At 45.5% G+C, this 23,179-nt stretch overlaps 1 protein-coding gene across 5 annotated transcripts in view; it reads right to left on the bottom strand.

Moving 5' to 3' along the window:
- PPFIA3 (PTPRF interacting protein alpha 3) overlaps positions 1-23,179 on the bottom strand; it is a 400,966-nt gene that overhangs the window by 315,736 nt on the left and 62,051 nt on the right. For all 5 annotated transcript variants that reach the window (XM_069200870.1, XM_069200869.1, XM_069200871.1 and 2 more), the window contains exon 2: positions 8,719-9,179. In XM_069200870.1, the coding sequence (XP_069056971.1) occupies positions 8,719-8,952 (234 nt within the window). In that variant the 5' untranslated portion in view covers positions 8,953-9,179. The remainder of the gene's footprint in view (positions 1-8,718; positions 9,180-23,179) is intronic.

Below are 23,179 nucleotides of genomic sequence, written 5' to 3'. Positions count from 1 at the left end.
TTTCATTTGCATCAGCCATCTGAGAGGTCTGTGGTCAATTTGAACTAGGAAGTGAATACCAAAAAGGTATGGTCTCAGCTTCTTCAGGGACCAAACCACAGCAAAGGCCTCCCTCTCAATGGCACTCCAACGCTGCTCCCTGGGGAGTAACCTCCTGCTAATGAAAGCAACAGGCTGGTCAAGGCCATCATCATTTGTTTGGGACAAAACTGCCCCTATCCCACGTTCAGAGGCATCTGTTTGCACAATGAACTGCTTGGAGTAATCTGGAGCTTTTAGAACTGGTGCTGTGCACATAGCTTGTTTCAGGGTGTCAAAGGCCTGTTGGCATTCTACAGTCCAGTTTACTTTCTTGGGCATTTTCTTGGAGGTGAGTTCTGTGAGGGCTGTCACAATGGATCCATATCCCTTCACAAACCTCCTGTAGTACCCAGTCAAGCCAAGGAATGCCCTGACTTGAGTCTGGGTTTTTGGAGCTGCCCAGTCCAGAATAGTCTGGATCTTAGGCTGAAGTGGCTGAACTTGGCCTCCACCTACAAGGTGTCCCAAGTAAACCACAGTTCCCTGCCCTATCTGGCATTTGGATGCTTTGATAGAGAGGCCTGCAGATTGCAGGGCCTTCAAAACCTTCTTCAGGTGGACCAGGTGATCCTGCCAGGTGGAGCTGAAGACAGCAATATCGTCAAGATAAGCTGCACTAAAGGATTCCAACCCAGCAAGGACTTGATTCACCAACCTTTGGAAGGTGGCAGGGGCATTCTTTAAACCAAAGGGCATAACAGGGAACTGATAATGCCCATCAGGTGTGGAGAATGCTGTCTTTTCTTTTGCTCCAGGGGCCATTCTGATTTGCCAGTACCCTGCTGTTAAGTCAAAGGTACTTAAGAATTTGGCAGCCCCTAATTTGTCTATTAGCTCATCAGCTCTAGGAATGGGATGAGCATCTGTCTTGGTGACAGAGTTGAGACCTCTGTAGTCCACACAAAACCTCATCTCTCTCTTTCCTTCTTTGGTGTGAGGTTTGGGGACTAAGACCACTGGGCTAGCCCAGGGGCTGTCAGAGTACTCAATTACTCCCAATTCCAGCATCTTGTGGACTTCCACCTTGATGCTTTCCTTAACTTGGTCAGACTGTCTAAATATTTTGTTTTTGACAGGCATGCTGTCTCCTGTGTCCACATCATGGGTACACAGGTGTGTCTGACCAGGGGTTAGGGAAAAGAGTTCAGCAAACTGCTGCAGGACCTTCCTACAGTCAGACTGCTGTTGGCTAGAGAGGGTGTCTGAGTAGATCACTCCATCCACTGAGCCATCTTTAGGGTCTGATGAGAGGAGATCAGGGAGAGGTTCACTCTCAGCTTCCTGGTCCTCATCTGTTACCATCAACAGATTTACATCAACCCTGTCATGGAAGAGCTTAAGGCGGTTCACATGGATCACCCTCTTGGGGCTCCTGCTTGTGCCCAGGTCCACCAGGTAGGTGACCTGACTCTTCCTTTCTAGTACTGGGTAAGGGCCACTCCATTTGTCCTGGAGTGCCCTGGGAGCCACAGGCTCCAGAACCCAGACTTTCTGCCCTGGTTGAAATTCAACCAGTGCAGTCTTTTGGTCATACCACAACTTCTGGAGTTGTTGGCTGGCCTCAAGGTTTTTACTTGCCTTTTCCATGTACTCTGCCATCCTTGAGCGAAGGCCAAGTACACAGTCCACTATGTCTTGTTTAGGCTCATGAAGAGGTCTCTCCCAGCCTTCTTTAACAAGAGCAAGTGGTCCCCTTACAGGGTGGCCAAACAAAAGTTCAAAGGGTGAGAATCCCACTCCCTTCTGAGGCACCTCTCTGTAAGCGAAAAGCAGACATGGCAGGAGGACATCCCATCTCCTTTTGAGTTTTTCTGGGAGCCCCATGATCATGCCCTTTAATGTCTTGTTGAATCTCTCAACAAGGCCATTAGTTTGTGGATGATATGGTGTAGTGAATTTATAAGTCACCCCACACTCATTCCACATGTGTTTTAGGTATGCTGACATGAAGTTGGTACCTCTGTCAGACACCACCTCCTTAGGGAAGCCCACTCTGGTAAAGATACCAATGAGGGCCTTGGCTACTGCAGGGGCAGTAGTCGACCTTAGGGGAACAGCTTCAGGATACCTAGTAGCATGATCCACTACTACTAGGATGTACATATTTCCTGAGGCTGTGGGAGGTTCTAGTGGACCAACTATGTCCACACCCACTCTTTCAAAGGGGACCCCCACCACTGGAAGTGGGATGAGGGGGGCCTTTGGATGCCCACCTGTCTTACCACTGGCTTGACAGGTGGGGCAGGAGAGGCAAAACTCCTTAACCTTCTGGGACATATTGGGCCAGTAGAAGTGGTTGACTAACCTCTCCCACGTCTTGGTTTGTCCCAAATGCCCAGCAAGGGGAATATCATGGGCTAAGGTTAGAATAAACTCTCTGAAACCCTGAGGCACTACCACTCTCCTAGTGGCACCAGGTTTGGGATCTCTTGCCTCAGTGTACAGGAGTCCATCTTCCCAATAGACCCTATGTGTTCCATTTTTCTTGCCATTGGACTCTTCAGCAGCTTGCTGCCTAAGGCCTTCAAGAGAGGGACAGGTTTCTTGTCCCTTACACAACTCTTCCCTTGAGGGTCCCCCTGGGCCTAAGAGCTCAACCTGATAAGGTTCCAGCTCCATAGGCTCAGTTCCCTCAGAGGGCAGAACTTCTTCCTGAGAAGAGAGGTTCTCTTTTTCTTGCTGTGTTGCAGCTGGTTTCCCAGCTGACTTTCCTTTCCTCTTGGTAGGCTGGGCCTTTCTTCCAGACTCCAGCTCTACTTTTTCACCCTGAGCCTTGCACTGTGCCCTTGTCTTGACACACACCAGTTCAGGGATACCCAGCATGGCTGCATGGGTTTTCAGTTCTACCTCAGCCCATGCTGAGGACTCCAGGTCATTTCCAAGCAAACAGTCTACTGGGATATTTGAGGAGACCACCACCTGTTTCAGGCCATTGACCCCTCCCCACTCTAAAGTTACCATAGCCATGGGATGTACTTTAGTCTGATTGTCAGCGTTGGTGACTGGATAAGTTTGTCCAGCCAGGTATTGGCCAGGGGAAACCAGTTTCTCTGTCACCATAGTGACACTGGCACCTGTATCCCTCAGGCCCTCTACACTTGTCCCATTAATTAAGAGCTGCTGCCTGTATTTTTGCATGTTAGGGGGCCAGGCAGCCAGTGTGGCTAAATCCACCCCACCCTCAGAGACTAATGTAGCTTCAGTGTGACACCTGATTTGCTCTGGGCACACTGTTGATCCCACTTGGAGACTGGCCATTCCAGTTTTAGCTGGATGGGAGTTAGAAGTGGTATCTTTCTTGGGACAGGCCTTGTCTCCAGTTTGGTGTCCAGACTGACTACAGCTACGACACCAGGCCTTTTTGGGATCAAAGTTTTTACCCTTGTACCCAGAATTGTTTTGTGAAGAGGCTCTGGGCCCACCCTCCTGTGCAGGTTTTTGGGGGCCTGTAGAAGACTCTTTACTATTTTTGTTTTTGGCTGTCTCACCACCCTTCCCCTGGGGAGGTTTTGTGACCCCTTTCTTTTGGTCACCCCCTGTGGAAGTTTTGGACACCCTAGTCTTGACCCAATGGTCCGCCTTCTTTCCCAATTCTTGGGGAGAAATTGGTCCTAGGTCTACCAGATGCTGATGCAGTTTATCATTGAAACAATTACTTAATAGGTGTTCTTTCACAAATAAATTGTACAGCCCATCATAATTACTTACACCACTGCCTTGAATCCAACCATCTAGTGTTTTTACTGAGTAGTCTACAAAGTCAACCCAGGTCTGGCTCGAGGATTTTTGAGCCCCCCTGAATCTAATCCTATACTCCTCAGTGGAGAATCCAAAGCCCTCAATCAGGGTACTCTTCATGAGGTCATAAGATTCTGCATCTTTTCCAGAGAGTGTGAGGAGTCTATCCCTACACTTTCCTGTGAACATTTCCCAAAGGAGAGCACCCCAGTGAGATTTGTTCACTTTTCTGGTTAGACAAGCCCTCTCAAAAGCTGTGAACCATTTGGTGATGTCATCACCATCTTCATATTTAGTTACAATCCCTTTAGGGATTTTCAACATGTCAGGGGAATCTCTGACCCTATTTATGTTGCTGCCACTATTGATGGGTCCTAGGCCCATCTCTTGTCTTTCCCTTTCTATGGCTAGGATCTGTCTTTCCAAAGCCAATCTTTTGGCCATCCTGGATAACTGGATGTCCTCTTCACTGGAGTTATCCTCAGTGATTTCAGAGAGGTTGGTCCCTCCTGTGAGGGAACCAGCATCTCTGACTATGATTTGTGGAGTCAGGGCTTGAGAGGCCCTGTCTTCCCTAGATAGGACTGGTAGGGGGGAATCACCCTCCAAGTCACTATCATCATCCTCTGAGTTGCCATCCTCAGAGGGGTTGGCCTTTTCAAACTCTGCCAACAGCTCCTGGAGCTGTAGTTTGGAAGGTCTGGGGCCCATTACTATTTTCTTTATTTTACAGAGTGACCTTAGCTCCCTCATCTTAAGATGGAGGTAAGGTGTGGTGTCGAGTTAACCACATTCATCTCTGCACTAGACATTATGCTTCTAAAAGTTGGAATACTTTTTAAGAAACTAAAACTAGTTCTAGGTTCTAATTCAAACTTTTACCAAACTTTTAAACTCTAAAAGAAATGCTAAACAGGATCTAACACAAGGCCCTAGCAGGTCTTTTAAGAATTTAGAAAAAATAGTTCAAATTGCAAAAACAATTTCTAATGACAATTTTTGGAATTTGTCGTGTGATCAGGTATTGGCTGAGTAGTCCAGCAAATGCAAAGTCTTGTACCCCACCGCTGATCCACCAATGTAGGAAGTTGGCTCTGTATGCACTATTTCAAAGTAAGGAATAGTATGCACAGAGTCCAAGGGTTCCCCTTAGAGGTAAGATAGTGGCAAAAAGAGATAATACTAATGCTCTATTTTGTGGTAGTGTGGTCGAGCAGTAGGCTTATCAAAGGAGTAGTGTTAAGCATTTGTTGTACATACACACAGGCAATAAATGAGGAAGACACACTCAGAGACAAATCCAGCCAATAGGTTTTGTTATAGAAAAATATATTTTCTTAGTTTATTTTAAGAACCACAGGTTCAAATTCTACATGTAATATCTCATTTGAAAGGTATTGCAGGTAAGTACTTTAGGAACTTTGAATCATTACATTAGCATGTATACTTTTGACATAAAACACAATAAGCTGTTTTAAAAGTGGACACTGCAATTTTCACAGTTCCTGGGGGAGGTAAGTTGTTGTTAGTTTTCACAGGTAAGTAAGTCACTTACAGGTTTCAGTTTTTGGTCCAAGGTAGCCCACCGTTGGGGGTTCAGAGCAACCCCAAAGTTACCACACCAGCAGCTCAGGGCCGGTCAGGTGCAGAGGTCAAAGAGGTGCCCAAAACGCATAGGCTTCAATGGAGAGAAGGGGGTGCCCCGGTTCCGGTCTGCCAGCAGGTAAGTACCCGCGTCTTCGGAGGGCAGACCAGGGGGGTTTTGTAGGGCACCGGGGGGGACACAGGTCAGCACAAAAAGTACACCCTCAGCAGCGCGGGGGTGGCCGGGTGCAGTGTGCAAACACGCGTCGGGTTTGTAATGGTTTTCAATGAGAGATCAAGGGATCTCTTCAGCGTTGCAGGCAGGCAAGGGGGGGGGCTCCTCGGGGTAGCCACCACCTGGGCAAGGGAGAGGGCCTCCTGGGGGTCACTCTTGCACAGGAGTTCCGTTTCTTTAGGTGCTGGGGGCTGCGGGTGCAGAGTCTTTTCCAGCCGTCGGGAAAGGGAGTTCAGGCAGTCGCGGTCAGGGGGAGCCTCGGGATTCCCTCTGCAGGCGTCGCTGTGGGGGCTCAGGGGGGACAACTTTGGTTACTCACAGTCGTAGAGTCGCCGGAGGGTCCTCCCTGAAGCGTTGTTTCTCCACCAGTCGAGTCGGGGTCGCCGGGTGCAGTGTTGCAAGTCTCACGCTTCTTGCGGGGAGTTGCAGGGGTCTTTAAATCTGCTACTTGAAACAAAGTTGCAGTTCTTTTGGAGCAGTGCCGCTGTCCTCGGGAGTTTCTTGGTCTCTTGGAAGTAGGGCAGTCCTCTGAGGATTCAGAGGTCGCTGGTCCTGGAGAAAGCGTCGCTGGAGCAGGGTTCTTTAGAAGGCAGGAGACAGGCCGGTAGGACTGGGGCCAAAGCAGTTGGTGTCTTCTTTCTTCTTCTGCAGGGGTTTTCAGCTCAGCAGTCTTCTTCTTCGGTAAGTTGCAGGAATCTAAATTCTTAGGTTCAGGGGAGCCCTTAAATACTAAATTTAAGGGCGTGTTTAGGTCTGGGGGGTTAGTAGCCAATGGCTACTAGCCCTGAGGGTGGGTACACCCTCTTTGTGCCTCCTCCCAAGGGGAGGGGGTCACATCCCTAATCCTATTGGGGAATCCTCCATCTGCAAGATGGAGGATTTCTAAAAGTTAGAGTCACTTCAGCTCAGGACACCTTAGGGGCTGTCCTGACTGGCCAGCGACTCCTCCTTGTTATTCTCATTATTTTCTCCGGCCTTGCCGCTAAAAGTGGGGGCCGTGGCCGGAGGGGGCGGGCAACTCCACTAGCTGGAGTGTCCTGCGGTGCTGGCACAAAGGGGTGAGCCTTTGAGGCTCACCGCCAGGTGTGACAGCTCCCGCCTGGGGGAGGTGTTAGCATCTCCACCCAGTGCAGGCTTTGTTACTGGCCTCAGAGTGACAAAGGCACTCTCCCCATGGGGCCAGCAACATGTCTCGGTTGTGGCAGGCTGCTGGAACTAGTCTGCCTACACAGATAGTCGGTTAAGGTTTCAGGGGGCACCTCTAAGGTGCCCTCTGGGGTGTATTTTACAATAAAATGTACACTGGCATCAGTGTGCATTTATTGTGCTGAGAAGTTTGATACCAAACTTCCCAGTTTTCAGTGTAGCCATTATGGTGCTGTGGAGTTCGTGTAAAACAGACTCCCAGACCATATACTCTTATGGCTACCCTGCACTTACAATGTCTAAGGTATTGCTTAGACACTGTAGGGGCACAGTGCTCATGCACTGGTGCCCTCACCTATGGTATATTGCACCCTGCCTTAGGGCTGTAAGGCCTGCTAGAGGGGTGACTTATCTATACCTGTATAGGCAGTGAGAGGCTGGCATGGCACCCTGAGGGGAGTGCCATGTCGACTTACTCGTTTTGTTCTCACCAGCACACACAAGCTGGTAAGCAGTGTGTCTGTGCTGAGTGAGGGGTCTCCAGGGTGGCATAAGACATGCTGCAGCCCTGAGAGACCTTCCTTGGCATCAGGGCCCTTGGTACCAGGGGTACCACTTAGAAGGGACTTATCTGGATGCCAGGGTGTGCCAATTGTGGAATCAAAAGTACAGGTTAGGGAAAGAACACTGGTGCTGGGGCCTAGTTAGCAGGCCTCAGCACACTTTCAATTCAAAACATAGCATCAGCAAAGGCAAAAAGTCAGGGGGTAACCATGCCAAGGAGGCATTTCCTTACACTTAGTAAAGGCAAAAGGAAGGAAAAGGAACAATAAGATTCAGGATACAGTTTCTGGCTCAGGATCAAACGGGGAAGATCTTACCCTTCCACCGTTTATCTAGATGCCCTCCAAGCAGGGCTTACATAGGGGAGGGGAAGCAGTATCCCCAACTGATCAGCAACTGCCAGAGGCCTCAAAATGGAAGGGGTCGATGGTAGGGAAGAGAAGAAAGAAGGAAGAGCCTGGGCAAAAGTGAGAGAAGGGAGCTGCAACCTTGGCCTCTACAAAGATCCAAATACAGAAAGGAAGCCAGCCAAACAAGGTCATATTAAATAAAAAGAAAAAAAAAAAAATCTAAAGCGGGAGCAATAAAAGGCAGAAAGAACAGTCCGCACAAATAGCAAGCCAGAAATCAAAATATATAAATTGCCCACAATCAAATGTTTTTATCATTGGTCTTTCGAGTAAGTTGTTACCTGCAGGATACACTTAACTGACTGCTTAGGATCCTTAATAATGCAAGTGTGTCACATAGACCGCGTTCCCCTCCGCTCTCCACCCACTATGAATGGTGCAGGTGAATAGGGCCCAGGGATAGCAATGTACATCTTCGTAGGCCACTACCTTTCACACTGAAGTAACTCTAATTTAAGAGCTTCATCACATGTGCAGTCCATATTTCCCTTGAGTAATTCATCAACTGCACTATTTATTTTTCCTTATGGAATGCCACCAACTAGTTCATCTTGCAAGGTATCTCTAGCTCAACACATCCTGCACATCTCCCTAGAGATCATATTCTCCCACTTTCTGTGCATCTACTCAAAGATTATTCACCCAGTGTCAAGATTATCTCTCTCCCTCTTTTAAAAACCTTGCTCAGGACTAACCCCTGTGGGTCATTCCCTTTTCAGGAAAAGTCATAGAACCTTGGCCATTCTCCAGCTCTATATACCATTCCAGTGCCATTTTTAAAGTCTTTCTTCCCTGCGTGGTTTTCACACCTTGTCTTTCAGCTACCTTTGCAAAAGCACCACCTTTCCTTTCTTCAGGGAAATGGTTCGACCTTGCACAGATCTACACTCCATCACACATGCCAGCAGTACAGTTCTTTTAAGGTTTGCCTTATATACATCTTTTTTCCTCTCTTCTTACCTGAGGCAAAGCGATATTCAGCTGTCTTTGCAGAGACTCCTTTTCATGCCCCAGTTCACGCAGACGTAGTTGTGCCGTTCCCAAGCTCTCCTGTGTCTCCCGCAGCGTTTCTAGGAGTCGCTCCCGCTCGTTCAGCATGTTCACCATCAACTGCTCAAAGTTGGCATCATCAGAACTGTAGGAGGAGCCCCGGCGATTATCTTCATTGATGGTCGGCATGACTTCGCACATCATCGTGCCCAGCTCTCTCTGGGGCAAATGCAGCAGGAGCAGAAAGGGAGGATGAGACTTACACGGGTTGTCAAATGAGCTAACCAATCACAGTAATGCACAGATGAAGTCAGGTAGCTGAAATTCCCAGGGAAAAAGGAAGCCAGTCAAATCAAGAGGCATAGGGCAGGAACAGCCACGAAGGTCATCTGCCCAATCGAACTGGGACACTGCATGGAGAAGCCCAAATCCTGGAAAAAAAAAGCAGAATGGTAGATTATTAAAACAGCCTGAAAGGTGGTTTTCCTTCACCTCCACCTCTTTTAAGCCTTCATTTGCAGTAATCATTTCTGCCCCTAACAGATGTGGGTAAGCCGCAAAGTTTTTAGCTAGACCACAGCCAAGCCGAAAACAGCTTTACAGCACAAACGTGTAATAAACATGTAGCGTTTGTTTTTTTTTTAATTATATTGGTGGGGGTGGGGTTATGCTGAGCCTTCTGCAAATATAAAAGAAAATGTTAGCAGAAAGCAACAAATAAAATAAATAGCTAAATGTTTCTCGGTGTCAAAAGCACACATTGCCCAAAAAAATAAAAACAAATCTACACCAGAAGGGTCACATGACATCATTTTCTGTTGTATGATGAGCTTCTCAGGGTCTAGTGGCTCCTCAGTGAACTATGCAGCCGCTGTTGCAGTCTGTGTTTGACCTCATGGTCACAGGTTCAAATCCTGGTGAGTCCATTAATTATGTTATTCTGTTGTTATGTTATCACAGGTATCATTCTGCAAGCCTATTCAGCACACATGCAACACCTAAAGAAGGCTTTCCTGTCAAAACTCGATGGAAACACTGGATTATGCTGCGCTTCTAAAGCTTTGACATCAAAGGGCACTAAAGAAATAAAAGTGCAGCCACTACTTCAAAGTATTTTTTCTTGAGGGATTATCTTCGGCCATGGTAAGCCACCTATTATGGCATTTTGACCATCCACAAAGTCCCTGAAATCCCCTGGACTCCAGAGATTTACTTCCACATCCATTTTACAAGTATGTCCCGCTTCACATGAATTAAGCTAACTGTACACTGCACATTGCTGTTGGTTGGGGCTAATAGGTTTGCAGATGAACTGCGGGGAGGGTCCAGTCTAAGGCAAGAGGCACTACCTTGATGTGCTCCTCCTTCCGTGAGGGCAGGACAAAGCTTTGCTTTCTGAAAGCTCAAGAATTAAGATTGTGGCAACAAACATCATGCTTATGGACACCTCTAAAATCAGTGTCCTATTAGTGCTGTATTCAACACTCCTGTTCTTAGTTTTATATAGTGATGGTTTGTAAAGTAGCACTGTAGGAGCTGCGTTCACTAATACAGATAGGCACAGGTCATATCATGAGCATCTTCAGCACCAGGCACAGGCCAGCCAGAGACCAGAAAATCTACAGGTTAGTTAATGAGCTGCAGCCAGTGCTCGCTGCACAGAGCACAAAGTAATGGGTCTTCGACTACTCTCTCACACATGCCGAGTAGCAGTAGTCCCCGCATGGCTTTCAAATAAAAATGCTTGGTATCAATCAGTGTTCAGTGTTCCTAACACTGTCTTCCAAATAAACACAAAATACCAGCACTGGCAACATAAACTTCACTCACAGTGTGAACTGCACAGGCAAACTACCCTGTAGATCATGACGTTTTTTAATACCTCCGATGCTTCTAAGTACAGTAGTAGTTTGCTAGCACCAAAGGCCATATAGTTAAGAGCATGCATATTAATTCCTCAACAGGCCTCTCCCTCTATGACAGGTATATCAAGGTTAGGCATAACATTTACGTTAATACCACAATTGTTACACCAGTTATTTCTTGGTGTCACAAGACAAAGAACAGTGTAATGTGACACAGGTTGACCTCTGTCTGAAAAATAGGGCAGCAGCAGGAAGATGTGTTAAATGGTCATCATTAACCTTTTACATGATGCAAGCAAATTCTAATGAGGTGCAAACATATCCCCATTCATGCACATTCTGGACATGGTGTCCGAAAGAGAAGCTTGAGTACTGGGAAATAAAACAGCATGGAAGGTAGAGAAAATAATGAAAAGTTTCTTGTAGCAGAGGGAGCCTAAAGGCTTCATCCATAAGATGCCTTACTCTACAGAAGATCCAAAGCCAGCAAGTAGTGTGCTACAAATGTATGATCCCTCCCTACTTATTTAACATCCTTCTTAGCTATGTTCACACCTCACTGGCAAGCATTTTCTAAATCAACCAATTTTAGGAAACCAGAGTACTAGTGCCCTCTATTACGCAAATAATCTGTCTCTTGTACATGAAATTGCTATGGGCCTTCAGCAGGCAATGGCAGGGTTATCCACTGGCTAACAAACTAGAAATCAACATTCTTAATCTTTTTGTAATAATATTGAAATTCAAGTTTTCTTGATACCACAAATTCAGGTTGCAATGTCATGTTTGGTCACTTCAAGAAACCAGAGTGGAATCAGTACCTAATGTCTGCATGCAGGACTAGTTCGATAGTTTACAGTTTGCACATCTTTTTCTACTTCCTTCATTTAGTGTTGTGGGGGGCGATGTGTGAGGAGGGAGGAAGGACTAGATACGCTCCAGTTCATGCATACTTTTCCACCTTCATTTTGTTGCAGGCGTAATAGAAGTCTGGGACCCTATGGCTCCACTGACAGAAAACAAGGATATTAAGTGAGACAGTCTCTTAACACGGGTGAGAGGTAGTCAGGTTTGCTTTTATTTCACAGAGAAGAACCCATGAAGGACATATGTTATTGACTTCTCTTCTCATAACAGTTTATCCTATTTCCACAACCAATAGATGGCTTTGCTGTTCTAAGAGAAGGCTTAGGGCCTGATTTAGAGTTTGGATGACGGGTTACTCTGTCACAAATGTGACGGATATCCTGTCCACCATATTACGATTTCCATACGCTGTAATGGAATTGTAATATGGCGAATGGGATATCCGTCACATTTGTGATGTAGTAACAACCTCCACCAAACTCTAAATCAGGCCCTAAGTGAAGATGATATACAAGTTTGCAGCTGTCACCACTTTGGCCTAACACAAAGGAAGTATGTTGTTGAGGATGGTACCTTCATATTAAAAGGGAGGTCTAGCACATTTTTTCCTGATTGCCTCTGGTACAATAAGGGCCTCTCAAAACTGATCTCCTATCTGCCTTGGTCACATGAACAGGGCACAGCCAAGGATAAACAGCCTACCTTCCTGAATTTTTGTAACTTCTTTCCCATTTTTAGGTTGCAGTCGTCAATCAGCAAAACAAATGTACATGGCAAGGCGTAGTGCATAAAAATCATCCTGAGATACCACCTTGCCTATACCAGATTCACTTCACCTCCTTATCCGGTGAAGGCGTAGACAAAAACAGCAAAGTAATTTCCTCTGCTAAGAGCTGCAGAAAATAAAACTACTTCCTCGTCAACAGATGCTCTAATTGTACTAATTATTTTTGGGGTTACAATATCAGAAGAGATACGTTTATGTGCACAAGAGTGGAAGATCTTTGGTTAGCTCTTCAAAGAAGTGGAAGAGCTAGAGATGGCTCTGCCAATTTCCAGCCCATCTATGTCATGGCATCATCCAATGAGCCATAGAAGACATTAACCTTAGACCAAGAGGTTCAGAAAGACCCCTCTTCAAACTTCTGCACCATGTCTGTGTCCATAACTGTGAATACGAGATAAGAAGCACCCTGGCTTAGGAGTTAGAATAAAGTTGTGCAATCTTGGAAGGTGTAGTTGTGAACCACACATTGGTATAACTAGTTTAAGTCTTCGAAAGGTACATCATGAATGTGACAAATGCAACCAATAAATTATCCTTCAAAGAGGGTAGGGGATCTCCTAGGAACTGTGGACACAAAGCAACTGAGAGGTAATGGATCCTTAAGAGCTTAAACTAGTGGGGCAGAAGCTAAATTGAAGGTTTTGTTTAGTGCACAATTATCCATAGCAGTGCTGGCATGGAGAACTGTAAGTTGACTGTGCACAAAGATTATTAGAAGAGTTGGCTCTTAAGAGCTTTGCGGAATTTGAGTAAAGCAGGTTCGGAGTGGATCATAAAAGGAAGGCTGTTCCAGACTTGAGCAGCAATCACCTCCGAATCACCCTCAAGTCGAAAGAACAGAACATTCGGGGGGGGGGGAGAACCATGAAAAAAGCTGAGACTGTAGTTCTTGAAAGCGGCTTAATGAATTACTTTGTGGTAAATGCAGGGCACCTTAAAAAGACATCTCTAAGACTAGGAGACCAGTGCAGGCTGTTGAGATATGCTAAATTGCTTTTACACTTAGAAATAACCAGGAGGAATCTGGCCACAGCATTCTGCAGGAGTTGTAGCTCATGGGTGAAGTAGAAGGGGAGTCCCACAAACAGAGCATTACTATAATTGTCCAGTCTACATATAACCAGCGACTGGATCAAGAGTTACCTTGAGGCTCTAGGAATGAGTAGCAAAATTGTCCTCAAGACTTTCATGATGGAGAAATGGGTTGAAATAACCTTCCAAATGTAGGCATCAAAAGACAGACTGATATTAAAGAAGACTCCCAGATTGCGAACACTGAGAGAGGTACAAGGACATGGACTGAAGCCACCAGGACGGAGACCAACAGGAGGGCTTACCAAATGCCAATTCCTCTGTTTTATCACAATTAACTTGTAGGGAACTGGCATTCAGTCAGTGATTACTACCAGACACCATCTGACTCGATCTTGGGAGTCAAGACCAGCTTCAGATGCAGAATTAGACACCAATATACGTCAACCCATATGAACTGAGTGAACGGCAATAAAATTTTGTTTTAAAAAAAAGGCAATCAGATCAGATGAAGTAGCCACATACAGATTAAAAAGAGTGGGCCTGAGAGCAGCACTAGATCCTTGAAGGAGGAACGGAACATTGCAAATAAGACCGCCTGTGACCTGAAGCTACAAAAAAAAAAAAAAAAAAAACACACACAGGCATGAACCTGAAGATGAAAACAGCCAAAATAGAGTCTATACAAAAGGATATTACGAGAGACCTCAGCAAACAGCAAACGTTGCTTACAGAACAAGCAATATGAGGGCAACAGAGTTTCCAGAATCCAACATCATTCGGATATTGTTACTAGTGCAAATCAACACAGTTGAACAAGTTCAGCCTGAAGCCTGATTAGAAGGACTTGAGTAAGCTGCTGTTTTAAATTTTCTGGGATAGCTAAAAATTAGCTCAGCTTTCCAATACCTTAATGATCATAGGAAGAGGGGAAGATAGTTTGCAAGAACCCACAGAATGTAAGGTAGGCTTCTTCAAAAAACAGGATAACTAGTGCAGTTTTGCAGAACAGTAGCTAATGATTAATTGCAAATTGACTTAATCATAGGAGCAACTGACAGAGAAATTGTCTTAAAGATCTTGGTGGGGCAAGGGTCTAAGGGAGAGGCAGAATTGGTAGAATGAAACTTGACTAAAATGGTCTCCTGTGATACATGATTAAAATCTGACCAGGACATGGGGAGTCATAACTAATCTCTGGGAAACGAACTTTAGGAGAGGTTGGCACAAAAGATAAGAGATGAGAAAATGAAAAGCATTCAGCCAAACCAAAGCAAAGGTGGGTTGAGTTTTAGATGTGTAGGCCTCACTACCGGCCAACGAGTTATAGACCGCAAATGATTTTTCTGTGGCATTCGGAGTACAGAGGATACCTTTCCGATACTAGTTGGAATGACCAGTACAAAGCAGTTCCTTTTAAACTTAAAGTTTATTTTCACGCATATCTTCATTTTATACATATTCATAAACTATATTGGGAAGGCGATGCAGTAGATTATTATGTTTACTTAATGAAACTATTGTAGTAAGAAGAACCATCTTTTCTCAAATTATTGACAGAAAATATGGGTATGTTGACCTCCTGGATAGGCACACTACATTTTAGGAACCACTGCCACATACAAGCCTGAGTTAAGCAGATCCAGTATCTGATAGGGGAGATTAGCTCACATATATGGAAGTCTGTTTGATAACCACAAAGGAGAAACCTTTTATTAGAAATAGCCTGCCCTTAGAACACCTGGACAAATCACAAATTCCGAATCCTCCCCGACATTTCCTTAAATCACCATCCTTAGTGATGGATCCAACGTGTGTTAAAATAGGGTGGTCTGGATCATTTATCTGAATAGACAGTGAAAGAGGCAAGTCTGAGTTTAACACAAGAGGGCATGGCTCATTGCACTAATGCTTGCCACTGACATCTGCAGTAATATAAAGACCACAAGTTTGAATCTCAGCAAGGGAGACTCAGCCTTCCAACCTTTGGAGGTCAGTAAATGGAGTGCGATTACATAATTTAATAGTTGTATGTTGTTAACAGTGCATAGAAAACAGCTGAACATTATAAAGCACTATATAAAAATGTGTTATATGAATTACTTAGACAGCTCCGGGAGATGCGGTAAAACAAGGGACTGAAATGAATGGAATAAAAGCTAAAGGCCAGGTTTCTTTTTGCTTTTGTCCAGGTGGGATGGATTTATCTAGAATATGATCCATTTAGCATTGTGAAGTATGGTACAGTTAGCCTGATGCCTTGCCCAAAATGTCTGGAAGCAGTACTATAGTAAGGTATATACAAGTTCCAGACATAACATGGCAGTACCTGTGACTGCAATGGAGTAACTCCAGGTAATGGGGCAGGTCAAACCACAGGGCCTCCTACGCCTTCCAGATGGCTACAATGAAGTTGGTGACTCACGTGTGCAGCATGACTGCCAGTAGATTCAGGCTTGGTCAGCATTTCAAAAAGATACATGGCATTAGACTGACTAGGTACTTTTGTTGTGTTCTTCTGTATTATGCCTTGGGGGCACCTTGAAACAGGGTTTTGGCTAGAGCGACACCTTGGCCTCAATCCTAGTTCAGCAAACACTATAGTGCTCCTCCCAAAACCTACATCAGTCTTTCCACATTTGGGGTATCTAACCACTGGATAACAAAACCTTGCAACGGGACATATTTAAGAAGCAGTTTGCTTACCTTTGACCAAAAATGTTGGTAAGTACCACTGACATCTGGAAAACCTAACTGAAGGAAAATCACAGGTTCTTAGGGCCAGATGTAGGAAAGCTTTAGCGACTCGCTAACAGCGAAAAACGCAGTTTGCGAGTCGCTAAAGCCCATCTGGTATGTAGAAATGCATTTTGCGAGTCGGAACCGACTCGCAAAATGCATTTCCGAGTCGCAAATAGGAAGGGGTGTTCCCTTCCTATTTGCGAGTCGCACTGGTATGCATTTCCATTCGCGGTCGCAAATGGACTCGCAGTTACCATCCACTTGAAGTGGATGGTAACCCAGTCGCAAACAGGAAGGGGTCCCCATGGGACCCCTTCCCCTTTGTGACTGGACCAAAAATTAATTTTTCAGAGCAGGCAGTGGTCCAATGGACCACTACCTGCCCTGAAAAATACCGAAACAAAAGGTTTCGGTTTATTTTTCAAAGTGCAGCTCGTTTTCCTTTAAGGAAAACGGGTTGCACTTTGAAAAAAAAAACTGCTTTATTTAAAAGCAGTCACGGACATGGAGGTCTGCTGTTCCCAGCAGGCCTCCATGTCCGTGAGTGCACTGACTCGCTATGGGGTCGCAAATTGCGACCCACCTCATTAATATTAATGAGGTGGGTCTTTGCGACCCCATAGCGACTCGCAGAAGGTGTCTGAGACACCTTTCTGCATCCCAAATTGCGACTTGCAATTTGCGAGTCGCAGTGACTCGCAAATTGCAAGTCGCAATTTGGGAAGTTGCTACATCTGGCCCATAGTGTGGCCCGGCATCAAACAGTGCTAACATAAGCGTAGAAGGTCGTTCTGAACTGAGATCCTCAGGCCAGCGTCATTTAAATCCAGTGACCTCAGAGCAGGAAAATGTACTGAGATGCCCGAAAAAAATGTGCATGAATGTTAGCCAAGTGCTCTGGCTTCCTCTCCAGCAGTAAGACACGAGAAAAGTCTGAATAAAGGGTTATTCCATTGTTGAAGGATTGCTAAAACAACTCATGGCAGGCTAGACATTGACCACATCTTGTAGTAATACAGTTAAGTTAAAGTCAAAGTGTGTAAAACATATGCTATTGCAGAGGCTGCCATTGGGCAGCACAGGATTAGGCATGCAAGGACTACACAGGTATGTTTCCTCGAAGAAAGATTTAAAGGTTACACCCAGTAAACGCCAACCACTGCTATTCACCTGTATTTGTCTAGAGGGCATACTACTTGACTTGTGCTTCCGCTTTGAGACTAGATTTCAGAAACTTTAGCTCCTCCGAGGTTTCTTCTTGAGTCCAGGTTTCTTCTTGAGTCCAGGTTTCTCTTTAAGATCAGTTGCTTTCCTTATGGGGTAATCCACCTAAACCGCCCTAAATAACGGGCTGGTAAACTAATGGTTAAGTAGTGGAAACATTTGTACTAAATTTCAGATCACAGAAAATTATGGCACAATCTTTCTCTGCTGTAGCAACTTCAGTTTGCAATTTTTTTAAGCCAGCTTTGTGTATGTTCCTTAGTAAGTCCTTTTCGGGAGCATACCTTTTTACGATTGAGTTCTTTTCTAAATTATAGAATGGGCTATGGATTGCTGTTTTAATTTTTATGGCTGCCTTTTGTTGGACTGGTGGATGTTGTTTTCTCTTATGAACATACTTGTTCAAAGCACTGAATTGGAATCTCATGCCACTGGCCTGGTCATCAGTAAGTACATGAGTTAAATAACAATAATGATATACCAGTCACAAGGAATGTCTGTTGGAGTAGATTGATTGTGCAGAGCATGCTCACCACTTTGCAGCTGGAACTGGAGGCTCTCCATGCCTACAAACTGAGCCCCACTTTACTGTCAAGTGCAGATAAAAGGGGCAAAGCCTAGACAGGTGCAATGCTCTGAAAGTGGTTTCTCTGTGGACCCTACGGTACATGTTGTTCCTGAAGTGAAGTACCTCACTGCACACTTGCTTGCCGAATTAAATATATTTAAAAAGGCACCCTTTCTAGCTTAGGACAGTTCAAAGAGCCTTAGTACACAATGTTTCAGATCACTAACTCAGAAAGCATCTTTATGTACACAGTTGCTTCCAACCCATAGTAGAGGTGCTCTCTCCTATGGCTTTAAGATGTCGGCATGTTAGTGTCGCTTGAGACCAAGTCAGCAATCTTACAGAAAGAGCCCTTGAAAATCTGGACCACCAACACCACTTAGCAATGACCCGTCAACAGGTGTAGTCATCTAGTGGATGGCACACCCTAGTGAGTAAGGCAACCCATCCCCTTCGGTGCCCCCAAGCCCTGACAGGGTAAATCCTTGGCGTGATAGGGCGGTGGGAAGTGTTGGTACAGAGGCAGGGAACTCTGTGTTTCTAACAGGGGACTTAGGCACAGAGCTGTAAGTATATGCTGAAGAACAGTACAGCCAGTATGGGAGCTCTGTGTGATGGGGAGGGAGAGGCAAAAGCATCGAGTGGTGTGTGGCAGACTAGAGGAACAGAGACGGTTAGTGTGCTCGCACCATTCGTGATGGGTGGATACCGTGTAATGCTGCGGTGCAAGTCTGAGTATGGCGACAGAGACAAGGAGGTGCTAGCTGTACACTAGACATTTGGGCACATAGCCAACTGTGTGAGCTACATGGCTTGACTTATGGAGCTGCATGAGGTTGGAAGGAGGGACAGGGAGAGCAAGATGTGCATATAGTCAGATGCTTGAGGAAGATGGGCTGAAGCAGGAAACAGTGTGCTAAGGAAAGAGGGGAAGAATAGGCAAGGAGCAGTGTCTTGGAGATGTGGGCATGCAGCCAGTTGGTTGAGGCAGATAAGCAGGAGACTGTCCGGGAAAGGAGGGGCAGGCAGAAGCAGAAATGTGTGGTTGAGCGGTGAGCACATAGTGAAGAGCAGTCTGGGGGATCCAGAAAGTCCAACTGGTAACCACTATAAACTAAAATTGATTAACATTTCACTTTAAACATTCATTGTTTCTGGAATTCCTTTTTTATAGAAAGCATTCTTATTAGCCTTAAAACTGAAGAAATTTCAATCAACATCCACCCCAGTGATGCAATGTTTAACAAGTATTTCACTAGGGATCCAAGGCACAGAATATTATTTCCCAACGGTTCAACCGAAACATGTGTTGGTGTCAACCAGTGAGTGCATTTCAGGTCGAGCCGTTCTTTAGAAAATTTTACAACTGTGACTTGAATTATACAAACACCAAAACTGTCTAATAATATTGATGACAGCTATGGAAATAAATGTATAATTACCCAGACCGGGGGTAACTGGCTGGAGGCACACTACAAATCATTTACCCTCTTTTCAGAGATGCACTTCGAGGATTTACCAAACACACAAGGAGTAAAATAGGGTATGCCGTAAAAAGAAGGGGTTCTTTACCTGGTGTTCGGAGAGGTGGGCACGTAGCTATTTGTGTAGCCTGGTAGTAGCAGGGAACTGTCTAGGGAGGCGGAGGGAAAATAAGAGCATGGAGGATTGTGGTGGCTAGGGGCACAGTCATCTGTGCGAGGTAGATGGGCTGCGGGCTGGAGCTGTGTGTAGGTAGGGAGGGTAAGAAAGCCATTGAAGGTGGGTGGTGAGGGTGGGGGAGGCTGACACATCACCGACCTGCTTAGGATGGAGTGCTGCTGTGATCTGTGCAGGGCCACCCGTGGCACACTGAGAAGTCTGCAGCTACAGCTGCTGCTCCCACGGTTCCTTTATGTGCCTGGGATCCAGGGCAGATGTAAGATGGCTGCTGTGTTTTGCATAGAGTAGACCTTCTTACTGCTCATTGAAGTGCCATTAAGGTAGCTTTCGCACTTGCTTTGTCACTCCTACACACATAAGACATCTTGTCTGTGTACCTGTAAACATACGTTTTCACACTGCTCGATTACGTATAAAAGTCTCCCTGGTGTGCCCACACACATTATATAAAAAAAAAGTCACAGAAGTTGCTTTTCAGATATATTAGTAGTCTCCTTAGTGCTTCCCAAAGTCATAGGACCCGAGTTACAAAGAAAAGTCATCAATTTACACCTTTCGACATACTCCTACGCAAAAGGTGCAAATTCACAAACATTCCCAGTTCTACAACTGGAAAGCTGCACTGGTCGCTGCTTTCCAGATGTACTACTGGGAATGTCCTGAGACATCTGCTATTTCCCCAATGCAGAGTTAGGGACAGAGTATAACTGCATTTTTGAGAAGCAATCCACATGCAAATTGCTATAATTTACATTTTCTTTCTCCGCTAAGAAAACACTTTTGATCATGGAGAATTCCCCTGCTCATACACCCCCACAAAGTTTAGGAGGGGGAGGGGGTTAATTTCCTCCCTCAGGAGTGTGGATTTTAATTAACTATATTCTTGTCCATAGGACAGGCTGCTTCTTAAATCTACTTGTCCTGTAAAAATATCTACTTGTCCCTTTGGAGCCATGTAGTGCGGAAGCTCCTGGAAGGACCACATGTGGGATCCCGCCCAGACATCGCCAAGCAGCGATATGCCAATGAGGTCCCAATTATGAACCCCCTCAAGTGCCGAGACATCTCTTAGCCACGATCCCTGCCACAGCGGGGTGTGTTGTGTGAGACGGCGCCACCACCCCGACGCGCTCTGCGCAGACCCCCACCCCATCAGCACCACACTCGTCATCTCTGGGAGTTTACGTGGCAGGGGTCACCATACAGCATCCCCACCAAACCGGGGAAACCTAATGTCAAGAGTTCTAGTTGATAGGCAGGGTCTGACCAGCTCCCCCCAACCAGTCATTAATTACTAGCAGGTGCATTGTAAAGTAGTAAAGGTAGAGGTTGGACATCCCCAGACCACCCTCATACACATCGCCCTGACAGAAGCGAAATGCCAGTCAGCGCGACAGTCTCCATTTCCCTGAACCATCACCGGGGGATTTGATAGGGGAAGTTCTGGAGCAAATAAAGGAACCGGGGGACTACCATCATTTTATAGAGCGCTTTCCGGCCCAGGACATTGAGGGGCAGAAACCGCCATCTCTGGAGGTCCTCCTTGACTCTCCGGGTTAGTGGTTCAACGTTAAGGGACCACGGCAGCTCGGGCAACAATGCTATTTGCACGCCAAGGTACCGGAAGCTGTTGCGCCGGATGGGAATGGTGCTTTGCCAGTCATAGCAGTCCCTGGCCGGGCAAAGTGGAATCAATAGAGATTTACTGGGATTAACTATCAAACCAGAGGCCTCGGTGAACAGGCCCAACAGTTGCATCACTCTAGGACCGCTACTAGCTGGGTTGGCTAGGAACAAGAGTACATCGTCCGCGTATAACGCAATGCAGTCCTCCCTCCCAGTAGGCCATGACCAGCTGTCAACCAAGGTGTCCTCCCTGATTAGCTTCGCGAGCAGTTCCATCACCAGGGCGAACAGGGGACATCATAGGCGCGTTCCCCGGCGAATCTAACTTGCATGTTTTAATGATTTTCACCAGCTCTTCTCTAATCTTTTCCCATAATCAGAAAGGTTGGAAATTTACTCCTGACAATGGCAGAAGTAGCAGTTCTTCCAGGGTTCAGAAAAAAGTGGTCGGAGGGAAAGTGGACTTGCAAATGCTCAATAGATTTTCACTTGAGCAAATCTACATAGGTATATTTGCTTGTGCTAAAATACAAATCGTAAATATTTTCTAGGAGTACGATTTCCTGGTGTACTGTAAATTCCTGTGAATTAATGAAAGCCACTAATTGAAAGACATACCATGGGTGCACTTTGGTGACTTTCTTTAAGAACTGGGTCCTTAGTTAGGTACGGCGTTAACAAAGACATTTTGTTTTTATTAAACTTCCATTTCTCTCACTACCTATCGGCTGCCTTTACTGTGAGTAATGCATTCTGCTCTTTCACAAGAAGCATATTGGCACACAAAGTAGTTTTGTTCAGTGCCAAGAACTAATGTGGCAATCAGTGGTGTAACAAAACTGGAGGGGCCCCTGCAAAGAACATGCCCCCCAGACTTACTCAGGACAGGTCCTGTGCTGAGGGGGCCCCTGAAGGGAGGCTGATGGGCCTATGTTACACCACTTGTGGCAATGTGTGCTTTTTGAGACCAAAAGCTTTTTTTTTCTTTTGCCAGTGTTTGTTACAATGGTGAGGGACTGGCAGATCCCTCAACAATAAAGTGTTACAGAAGCCGTGTCAAAACTAGACACGCATTGACGAAAGCAAGACTTAGAAAAAGTGTTGGATAGGTTGGCTTTGACAGTGCTTGTTGATTTTCATGCTTCCCATAATCCTGTTGAAAATAGTTACACTGATTTTCCATTAGGAATATTTTTGGGAACTACGAGCATGCATCAACACATTTTACCACATGAGGCTTCAAAGAAATAGCACCCAAAATGTCATACTCCCCAAACAATAAGTCCCAGGCAATAGGAATTTCACATCCCTGATAATGTTAATCCAGTCCTTTGCAAGACTAAACGGCCAACCACGGCTTTAAATGGAAATATAGAAGCACAGACACTTACCCTTTAGAGTCCCTGCTTGCTCCTGAGAAGTGCTGGTACTTTCCCATCAAATGTATTGAAGCAGTGCTGACAAGTGCAGGTACTCTCCCTCTCAAATTATAGAAGTGCAGGTACTCAGCGAGTACCTGCCCATTTAAAGCACTGTGACCAACTATTAATTTGTTGGGTAGGGGAATGACAACAAACATATGTTTACAACCATAAGTAGCTTGGTGAACTGCGCCCACATTGTTTAGGAACATCACCAAAACCAAGGCGCACCACAAAAACACCTGAGCAGTAAAAGAGTATTTACAAAAGCACTGCAGGGAAGCGTCTGCTTTCGTTACTTAGGTTTCAACACTTTTCACTCAGCTGAGCATTTACGTGGCAGTAACCTAGACCTACCGGGTACGCTTATTGCACTTGCGTCTTAAACTTTGTTTCCGTTAGCAGTGGTGGGCTGAGTGGTGCTTGTCAAGATGTTAATATTCCCTTGTTTTTTATATTATTTTGCTGACTTATCTGTTCTTCTCCCTCATTCATTATCTAAGAAACTAGTTCAATTGAGTGATGATTTCATCTGGGCAGGTGGTCGGCGTAGAGCTGTGTCTTTCCATCCTGAAAATGCCAGTGAAAGCTGGGGTCCTTACCTTCCTGATCTTGATCGCTACTTTATGGCAGCAAA

The sequence above is a fragment of the Pleurodeles waltl genome, chromosome 7 (genome assembly GCF_031143425.1).
Source record: "Pleurodeles waltl isolate 20211129_DDA chromosome 7, aPleWal1.hap1.20221129, whole genome shotgun sequence".
Classification (NCBI taxonomy): domain Eukaryota; kingdom Metazoa; phylum Chordata; class Amphibia; order Caudata; family Salamandridae; genus Pleurodeles; species Pleurodeles waltl.
The sequence above is the reverse complement of the archived record's forward strand: the minus strand, read 5'-3'. Positions and strand labels throughout refer to the sequence as shown.